The 10,492-nt window shown below is 39.3% G+C and overlaps 1 protein-coding gene across 1 annotated transcript in view; it reads right to left on the minus strand.

The window, feature by feature from the left end:
- Positions 1-2,560: 2,560 nt before the first annotated feature.
- Positions 2,561-10,492, minus strand: part of NMD3 (NMD3 ribosome export adaptor) — a 12,480-nt gene continuing 4,548 nt past the window's right edge. The window contains exons 3-15 of the mRNA XM_009884495.1: positions 9,813-9,909; positions 8,740-8,820; positions 8,444-8,572; positions 7,847-7,937; positions 7,587-7,665; positions 7,183-7,279; positions 6,791-6,908; positions 5,988-6,133; positions 5,187-5,299; positions 4,427-4,499; positions 3,808-3,914; positions 3,124-3,194; positions 2,561-2,694 (exon numbers count right to left, since the gene is read on the minus strand). Coding sequence (XP_009882797.1) covers positions 2,561-2,694; positions 3,124-3,194; positions 3,808-3,914; positions 4,427-4,499; positions 5,187-5,299; positions 5,988-6,133; positions 6,791-6,908; positions 7,183-7,279; positions 7,587-7,665; positions 7,847-7,937; positions 8,444-8,572; positions 8,740-8,820; positions 9,813-9,909 — 1,336 coding nt within the window. The remainder of the gene's footprint in view (positions 2,695-3,123; positions 3,195-3,807; positions 3,915-4,426; positions 4,500-5,186; positions 5,300-5,987; positions 6,134-6,790; positions 6,909-7,182; positions 7,280-7,586; positions 7,666-7,846; positions 7,938-8,443; positions 8,573-8,739; positions 8,821-9,812; positions 9,910-10,492) is intronic.

Here is a 10,492-nt window from a genome sequence, read left to right on the forward strand (position 1 = left end):
TCTTTAAATGTTAAAGGGACACTGTAAACTCAAGAACCTAAAATTAGAACTAACTTTGGTTTCAAGTACCCGCAGCTCACCCGCTCATCGGAGAGCTGTTACCACGCGTTACCGGCTAGCAAACAAATGCACAAAAAGCCAAGCTATATACTTAGATTTATGACTTGTTTGCCTACCATCCCTAGCACGAGATCTTCCCATACAAGACTCTTGCTGAAAGATGCTTGAAACGCAATACGGACTGGCAACAGACCGCGGAGGGGAAAGGAAGAAGAGGAACATCTCCAGTAACAAAGAGGATGACAGACATGACAGCAATACACCTGAAATTCCTGAGACACGCTATGAAGGAAAACATTACCGAGGAAGGAAAAGGATCGATCAAAACAGCAGTTTTAAACAAGCTCTCGTCACTTCACCTGCCAACACCAGGAAGTTTATTACCAAACTATGTAAGATAAAGGCTGGATCATTTTTACCTCTGTCAGAAAAACCACAACCCAAAACACATCTCATGCAGACACGGAACACGTTCAATTGGCTACAGGTTACAAATTAAAGTTCTTCAATTCCCACAGATTTGGCCCAATGGTCACTAGAAATGAGTTTATCTACATGTCCCCAGCGTTACTGGCAGCTGTAGCTACTGTAATGTATGTGTAATAAAATGTTTTTATTGTGGTGATAATTCAGGTTAGCTATGCAGCTGCATCCTCATGAATATTTTTTAAGCATGGGTTCATGCCTTCCCTATACTGAACTAAATTACTGTCATGAGATAAATTTTATCTTTAGTTCTCAGCAGCTTTATGGATTTTTCTTAACTGCTCTTCTACACAGTAAAAAAAAAAAACAACGACAAAGCTCCCGAGAGTGGAAGCGGAAGAGCTTCGCGTGACACAAATACACAGCGAAAGGCTGCACTTGGGGATGGCTCAGAGCTTTGCTACATCAAAACCGCTTCCCCAAATTTCTGTTTTTCCCCCTTTACAAATGGATGATTACAAGACTGTGAGACAGAATTTTAAAAAAAAAAAAGCACGAGTAAGTGGTAACTCAACCTAGCTCCACCCTTCGCAATTAAAACTACCTTCGGCAGCAGGGCTGGGCTCGGGCAGCGAGCCTGAAACCCAGCAGGTTCACACCTCTTCAGAGACGCTTACTCAAATTTAAACTAAAGTACAAGGCAAAAATGTCTCTCACCTGGCAGTGGGATGAATAATCCTAACTCCTTGATAACTTCTTAACTTTTCTTTGAGGCCTTGAAAAGCTGGGAGGCACAGTGAAAGAGAGGAAGGCGCTCCCCATACCACCTCAGCTGATACTACAGAGAAAAAAATGGATTTTCAGCCCTGTGTACTTCTCTTACGAGCACACAAGCGGTGACGAACTATGTGTTCTCATTTGAGCTCTAAAGATCCTTGATAGAGAAATCATTAATATCCTGTCAGATGAATCCTACGCATCTCTTTTTTCCAACTTGACATTTTTAGTATTTCCCCCCTTTACATATGCCATTTATTTTGAACATTTTTTTCCCTGAAGTTAAAAAAAATGCAGTGGCAAAACCACTCTTGCTATGCTGTGCTTCCGTAATTATATGGAGTTAAAACAAATGTACATGCACATAAACTCTTAGCAAAATTTCTCTTGAACCACCTTTGTGCAGTAAAGTGACTCAAAACCAGATGAATACAACTATGCAATGTCCCCCCTACACCACTTCTGTCCTCTCTGGGCTTGCAGTAGAGAGAAATCTGATTTTAAAGTTAACTAAATAACGATGAACCAAAAATACCTGTATAGTTTTTTAATAGTTCATAGCTGGTGTATTAATTACACATTATGCATATTGCTTTTAATGTGCCGCTACAGGCATGGAATATAGTACAATGCAATATTCATTATACTTAACAGATGTTTCCCGTCTTTCTGATCAAGGGCTGCATCTTCAATCAATTTACAGGGAAGGTTTTTTGTGTACGCAACGTATATTTGGACTTCCCTTCCCAAAAGAATGGAAGATACGTTCCTGAGCTTCCCCAAAATATTGTTATAAGGAATAATCAAGCAATATCAGAAAAGGCTTCAAACCATTGTACCAAATCAGGAAAAATCCCTTCCATGTGAAGAAATAAAAGCACTAACAGTAGGTAGGTACTCTACCTACAAATTTAGGAAATTAGAATAAAACCTCTGCCTCTGGACAGCCTTCCTGATCAGCTGTCTTGAGCGCAAGAGAATGACTGCTCCCCATGTATAACCCCCAAGTTTGCCACCTGGGGGCTTTCGAGCGCAGACGTTGCAAGGACAGAAAGCACCTGGGGATGGGAGGAACTCATGGAACTTAAATTGCAATGCTTGCACCAGAAATTTAACTTTAATTGCTGATTCTCTAGATTATATAAAAAATCTGAATTCAGGACCATTATTCAGGGGTACAGTGGTAGTTATCATGTTACTTTTCATGTTCATGTGATCAGTTTGTAATGTTTACTTATGTTTTGGGTACTTTTTCCTCACCAAGGGAATATTTATTGCACTGACTAATGCACTGTTCTTATTCTGTCATCATATTTGCTCCCTCCCCACCAGTGGCATCCTGGGAAATATGGAGATCCTCCAGCATTTCAGCCAGACTGATTCGTGGAGGACCGTCATCATCTGTGTCGCTCTCCACTGGAACATCTGCATCTAAAAACACAATGGAAAAAACCAACAATAGCTAAGCAAAGAAAACAAACCCCAAACCCCTGAACAACCCCACAGAAGGAAGGGGAAAAAAACCCAAACCCCCAACAGAAATAAATTCCTCCTAAAAACCAACGATCCCATGGCAATTACCCTCATGGAAGACCCTGAATAGCAAATCCTTCACCCAGCGAGGTTTCGGGTGCGGGAGAAAATACGCTTCTCTCTCTTACGTTAAAGGCAAGCAAACAAAAACCATCGACATCCATTCAGTGCAGGTGAAATACATCAAACTCCTGAAGCTATTACGTTACAGCATTTCTCTAGGCATGAGTAGTTCAAAGAAACCAGATACAGAACCTCAATAAAAATATTTGCACTCAAATAGTCATGATTTAATTACATGCAATTGAATGGTTAAAAGGGTCTTACTTCTGTAAATGTTGACATTCTTCCTTATGGCTTCATCTTCTTCCAGATCTTCAAGGAAGTCCTGGTATTGTCTGTAAAAGATGTTTGATGTATTTACTCACTTTTCCTTTGGATTTATGCAAATTTATAACTCAAAATAAAATCAAAGAAATCAAGCCCCCAGGAAGGACTGCAATCCGCAGTGCTTCTGACACGCCTTCTGATAGCATTCCTGCACGTCCAACCTCATTCCTTCTGCTTTTTTTTTTTATTATCACCTATTAGTTTCCAAATAATTTAATTTGCCTGTTCTTATTTAACTCTCATTGCCTCATTTTTCCTACTCAACTGAATGTTATTTAGAATCTGCTGTCGCTGTATCAGCTTTGCCACTGAACAAACCAGTGACACGCGTGTATTCACAGAAGCGTCCCTTTAGCTAGACACCAGCTGGAAGCTACAGACACAATGCTTCCGATATTACTCACTCCTCTCATGATTTAGGCTTTTCTTGGAACAAAACATAAAAATACAGCACGCTCAAACAGAACCGGCAGCATTTGGTTGTGGCCCCTTAAGAGTCAGTGCATCAGCTTAGGCATTACGCTGCCTTTATCCTCAGCAGAAACAGAGAAACATTCTTTTTAGACTTAGCACGGTATCCTGGGTAGGAGGGACTGAAAAGCTTCATGGCAGATACTGAACCTTTCATCATCTGTGTCCGTGCCTTCTCTGTCCCTGTCTAGCTCCTTCAGCTTCCAGTTCCTGCGGTGCTGGCGTTTGGTACGGTCATAGCTCTTCTTTATTAATACCTACAGTGAAAACCAGCAAGTATTTGCATATACACACCTTCAATGCTACTGAGGACACTCTTTCAACATCCAAAACAACACCCAAGTCTGGACTTGGGCAACTGTAAAATCAGCTGAACAAACGGTAGACTCGGGCTGGCACTCAGAAGTTTTATGTAGAATTTATACAGCATTCGTCAATTCAGACGTTTCCAAACCCTTTGTATTATGACCTGAAGAGGCATACACACACTGGAGTCGTAAATACAGCTTTCACCACACACTGCACAGTCATTTGAACAAAACCAACAAAGAGTAAGGTAAGGTAAAGTCCATGCATTATTTAACCACCACTCAAAAACATAAGTAGCGAGAAAATAATTCTCAAAATTAGAAGCTATTGAGATTTCAATATTAATATCCCCTTTTCCTTTAGGCACTACAGAACTAATGAGTATTCATTATAAAATCATATTCCCTAATACCCCTGGGTAACGCAGAGAACTTTGTACAGAGAAAGAAAACGGTCTTACCACATCAGGAATATTGTGTGGGTTCATCTTATTGGCAAACTCGTCATTTAAGTTGCAGTTCGCCAAGTCGAATCTAAAATGAAAATAGGTATTTTATCCTACCCTTTTACGTAAGCCTACAAAATTGAACTCAACGTATCGTATGTTTGTATTAAAGAGCAGCACAGTGTAAGTTACAGCTCCCAAGAAAGAGAAATGGTTCCAAATGAAGTACAGAGCAAATAAAAGAATCCACATCAACACTCAGCTGTCACAACTATGAATAACTGGAAGCTGCTGTTCCTAGATTCTGTTCGGTAGCGCTCCCCAGCCTCCTGAACCCAAACTGCAATATCCACGGAGCTTCTGTTGGGCGCACAACAGCTCCAGTAACATTCATGTTTAGGCCCGTTTGAGAATCACCTAATTTGCCTAATCTTACAAAAATTTCACATTTATCATTGCTGTATATGATAGTCACTATCGAACAAAAAGGTCTTGCCCAGTATTTTAAAAATCCTTCCCGTCTATTTGTGTCTAAACTGTTATTCCAATCTGCACTTTAAAGTCAATACTTTAGCTCTCTTATGCTGGAAAAAAAGATTTCCGGTATTAGGACCATCTCTTCATGGCGAAAAATGAAAGACTCTATCCCTTTTACTAATTTCATGTAGAAATCAGAACAGTTCAAAACTTTCTTGAAAATACATAAGCCCGTACAGAATCCAGAGAATTCAGTCATTAAATAACCATTTAATAAAACCCAAGAAACAGAACAGACCCCAAGACAAGGTCGCCAGGATTCAGAATGTGCCCCAAGTGAGTACAGCAGAAATACTGATGATCTGTATTCAGCTCCGAGGTCTTCTGTACCCAGGCTTCAGCCAGCGTGTGCTTGAGGAATGAAAAATAAAACACTCCTGTAATCAAACGCATCTTAACTTGCTGTGCTATTAGAACATTTGTACTGCTATGTTACTGCTTTAAATTACAGTTGTAATTAAACTTGTATTTCTACATCAAGCATCCAATGTATGGCTTGCTACTCATTTCTCATCTTTACAAAAGTACGGAAACGGACATGCCAACCACTTTTCACAAAAATTCCACGAAGGCTGTTTCTACAGCTAGATGGGGTTTTTAGTATTTTTTCTTTTTTTTTTTTTTTTTTCTTTATAACTTTCAACCACATACAGCTTTTAACTGAAAAGAAAGTGTTTGGTACTGATTCATTAATTCTGATTAAAAAGAAATGCTTCTATACTTCAACAAAACCAGTTTAATACGTAAAGAGTTGCAAAGCCGATATAAAATAATTTCAGTAACGATAGTAAGTAACAAGTAGAGTTTAACTCTTCAACAGAAAAGAATTTCTGAAGTGGAATTCATGTAACTCCTGGGCAATTTCCAAACCAAAACACTGTCCACATCTTCCTGAGAAGAGCTTTTCCCAGTGCCAAGACACAGAAAAGCATCCACCTGACTTTGCAAGGTAGAATGATCCAAAACAGAAATTCAGCTGAGTAGGGGAGGGAGGGGAGAGGACAGCCCAAAGCACTGAATCAACAGAGAGAACTCTTACCTTGTTTGATCTTGCCCCGGCACCTGCACCTTTTTTCTTTTCTTGAACCCTATTGATATCCATAATGATAAATTCTTCTAGTTGCTTGGGGTGGAACAGGCTATTGAAAGGGTGGCGCCAATAGGTATTTCCATCAATTTCAGCAACTGGAAAAGAAAAACCACCAGCATGGGCAATCACAAGGGAGAGAATTTCTTGCCAAGAAATTAAAAGGAAAAGGAAGCATTGGCCAAATTTAAGCCAACTGCCAAACGCATTTTGTTCAAATTTGTTATTGTAACACAAGTATTTAGGACATGACTCATACTGCAAACTCGTGCTACAAGAGCAGTTGATCTGTGACAGCCAAATCACGTATCACGTGTGTAAAGCACAGACCTTTTTATTCACAAGAATCATTCTCCTGGGTGTATCCTTATTAGAGGTATTACGCTTGTAGAGCTTACCAGCAAATACCAATCAAAGCACAGTGCTTCTGGTACCAAAGTGGCTAGAATCATAATCCACAGAAAAAATGGATGCCATAATTTTAGAGGAATATACATGACAAATGTAAGTGCTTAGCAGAGACGTAGAACATCCATGAACACTACTGAGTTTTGCCTGGGATACTACGGAAATCAAGCTTAGAAAACCACGTCTTAGTTCGCAATTAAAATTTCTACATTAGTGATTGTACAGATAAATTTACAACATTAAGGTCTAAAAACACAAGACTTCATGAAAACAAGAAGAAATTAAAATAATTGTGCCAGCAGAAAAATCACATGCTGCCGCAGCGCAGAAAACAACCCCTAACTTACTCTGCAGAGTGGTAGGATCAATGAGGTGGATGGTACTTGTTACTCGAATGCACACACAGATCTGACTCATGTTACCAAGACTCTGCGCCAGTTTTGGTGACAGACACACGACATTGTCCTGCGTGCAAACAGAAAAAAAGTTTACACTCATAATTCCTTAATTTTCAACCAAGACTTTAGAGAAACTTGAAACAGACTTTTAAACTGTGCATTTTCAGTTATCCACCCAGTAACTTCCTCAAGATAGCTGCTTTCTGCGCTCTCCATGCTTCGTGGGGAGTAGACCCCACCCCATGCCCCCAAATACCCAATAAATCAGGCCTCCATCACCAAAACCAAACTCTACCCGCTTCATACAATAACACCCTGAAGATGAGATAGAGAGAAGCTACCTTGCATATTGGAACAATTTCCACAGAGAAAGTGCTTTTGTAATTGTAGACATTACTATGAATATCATGTGAGATCAAACGTTGAGATGATTTTGATCTATAAAACATAAAAATAGAAGCTTCAGCCAGCAAGAAGGACATCACTTGAAACAGGAGAGATCAGCAATGAAAGTGTGTAACTATGTACTACAAATCTAAAAATTAAGGAACTGGAAAAATGCAGGAGGGTTAGTTTTACAATGGCTAAGTGGAAGACACGGGGCTTCTACAGAAGGGATTTTGTATGTTTTAACTAGAATACAGCTTCCTTACGCCTTCACTTACAAAATTCTTGAAAAGTGAAGGAGAAAAGACACTTCCCAAAAGCTTTTGGGTATTTGAGGCAATAAACATAAATTATATACCTAGATGGAACCGTACACTGAAGAAAGTCAACCATCTTCTGGGCCTGTTGCTTTGAAGAATAATAAAAATCCAGGCCATCTTAAAGAAAAGAAAGCTTGATGAACATCTCTTTCAAATACTATGTTTTTTTTTTTCCAAATACAATACATAGGCTAAGTAACCTGCTGCTTATCCATACATAGCTACTACCACAAGCGCTCTTACAACAGAAAACAGGTTAGTCTATTCTACCTCCAGACTAACAAGCCACCTCGCTTACCGTGGATTTCTTTGATGCGAAGTGTATTTTGATGAAGCCTGTGTTTTAAAATCAGCTGCTCCAAATAGTAGAAAGTCTTCTTGTGCAGAGTCTAAAACCAAACAAAGATAAAATTATCAGGGTTATTTAAGAACCGTCTCCTGCAAATGCAGTATCTCTGAAGAATAAACATTTATACAAAGAGATCATCTAAAGAAGGAACAGTCCAAAGTCTCTTCCAAGTAACCAAAAATATTTCAGCTTCTGTTTCTCATTTTTGTGTAACTGATTGCCAGACACACTATTTTCTTTAAAGGAGATGTAAATATTTATGAAAAATCTCTCCCACTGTTTCTAAGACTACCTTAAAATACAGAAGGATACTCAGTAATTCTTACAAGATTTTTCTACCAGTCACCATTTAAAAAGATTATGCTAATAATACTGGACAGCAGAGAGGAAGTTTTTCTAAATTAAGATTAGTATGAAAAAACCCCCAACCTTGAACACAAAACGTATCATTATTGCAGCGTGCAAGTGAAAAATCAGAAAATCATCCAGATATTTGTCTGCCTGATTGTTCTGCCATGAACAAACGAAAATTCAGTTTGTCTCTACCTTTTGTCTGACTTGCACTACAGCTTTCCAGAAATCCTTAGCTTCGATCCTGTGACAGTCTTCACACATTTGAGACTGAACTATGTATTCCACCACAAATACTTGCTGAAGAACTGCTCCATTTATCACCTGCAAAACAAAAGTTCAAGTTTCAAGATAAGCCAGTAAACACAGGCTGGACTTTACCAAAGAGAACTACTGATCTAAAATGCAACAATAATCAAAAAAATAAAAATCATACCGATTGCCATAAAAGCTTTTTAAAAGCCATACGCAGAATACTGTACTCCAGTTACCTCTTTCTGAACAGTCAGTTTCAGCTTCAGCCTCTTCGAATGCGGTTCAGTCCAAATAAAGCCTGCATCAATCAGCCGGACCTGCCAGTGGGAAAGAAAAAGAACTCAGCCACTACTACCAGCAGTTATACCAGCACACGTTAAAAACACAAAACACAGGCTTATGGTATAGTTCATAGTTCCTCAACCAAGTGAGGAAGTGAATAACCTTAATTAAAAACATATGTATCAGTATACCAAACCCAATTAATGATGCTTAGTTAGAACACACAGTCCCATCTACCTAAACTAATGGTGATGCAACCTCAGACTGTCACACCAATACACTATTCAACAGTATCTCTGGATGCCATGTAACGATTAATTTTGATAGTATAATGGTTTCCTCAAGACTTAAAAGCCAATTTAATCTCCAAAACTAAGAACATCCAAATTTACTGCAGCAAAAGATATTTTGTATAATTAAGTACTAACCCAACAGCAAGAAGCAAAATGAGGCAACCTAATTCAAACCTGTGGTAACAACTTTTTTTGCGTAAAAAACTATCACAGATTTTTTCCTCTGGTAAGATTCTGAATCTAAGAGATACTTTATTCAACTTAAACACGTGATTTCCAGTTAAATCTACATATAGACCTCTGCAATCCTCTTTTGTATTGTCATAAACCAGTAAGAACAAGTACTATATAAACAATTTTAAAAAAGCAAGCGAAAATTAAGGCGCGTTAAAAACATGCTAACTGCCTTCAGTTAATTATGCTCAGCTCCCACCTATACAGTAAGTTGTGCAGTACCCAGTATGCTTTGAAGCCACAGGACTGCACTGCATGAGCCTCCTCAGTACGCTTCGGAATTTTTTGTTAGAGCCTGACCTTACCGAATCCTCCGAAAGTCTAGAATAGAGTTATCTGAGATCAGATCGTCATTCTTTGTTTAATATAAATTAGTTGATAAGCTCTACACAAGTACAAACGCCTGCTCCAAAGAGATCGAACTCTGTACGTTAGCTGAACTTCACTTTATGAAGTACCGATAGACGCGCTATGGAATACCAGCAGAATTAGCTACTCACCTTGCTCAGCGAAGCTTTGATTTTTTTAAGACACAAAGCGAGAAGCTCTCTTGATTCTAAGGAACACTGAATCCAGGTTCCTGGAGGCTGAAGATACCTATGACACAGGAACCATTTTACAGCACATGAAACTGTTTCAGCAAATTAAACCACTCAAAAGTTGAGCAGTTATTTACCAAGCTTTCAGTTTTAATATCAACTACGCAGCTACACCTTTTGCCTCCCAAAGCATTACGATCTTGGGGACAAACTTTTTAGCTGGGCCTGTTGTGACAGGATAAGGGGTAATGGCTTTAAACTAAAAGAGGGAAGATATAGACTAGATATAAGGAAGAAATTTTCTACGCTGAGGGTGGCGAGACACTGGCCCAGGTTGACCAGAGAGGTGGGAGATGCCCCATCCCTGGAAACATTCCAGGTCAGGCTGGACAGGGCTCTGAGCAACCTGGTCTAGTTGAAGATGTCCTTCTCATGGTAGGGGGTTGGACTAGATGGTCTTTAAAGGTCCCTTCCCATCCAAACTATTCTATACTGTGATTCTAAGATTCACGCATCCCAAGTGCATTCATGCTTTTACTGCAACCTGTACCGATTTGATCACTTTTTTTTCCTTCAGAATCAGAGAATGGTTAAAGCTCATCTCGTTCCAACCCCCCTGCCCTGGGCAGGGCCACCTCCCC

This window comes from Charadrius vociferus, unplaced genomic scaffold (assembly GCF_000708025.1).
Source record: "Charadrius vociferus isolate BGI_N301 unplaced genomic scaffold, ASM70802v2 scaffold104, whole genome shotgun sequence".
Classification (NCBI taxonomy): Eukaryota; Metazoa; Chordata; class Aves; order Charadriiformes; family Charadriidae; genus Charadrius; species Charadrius vociferus.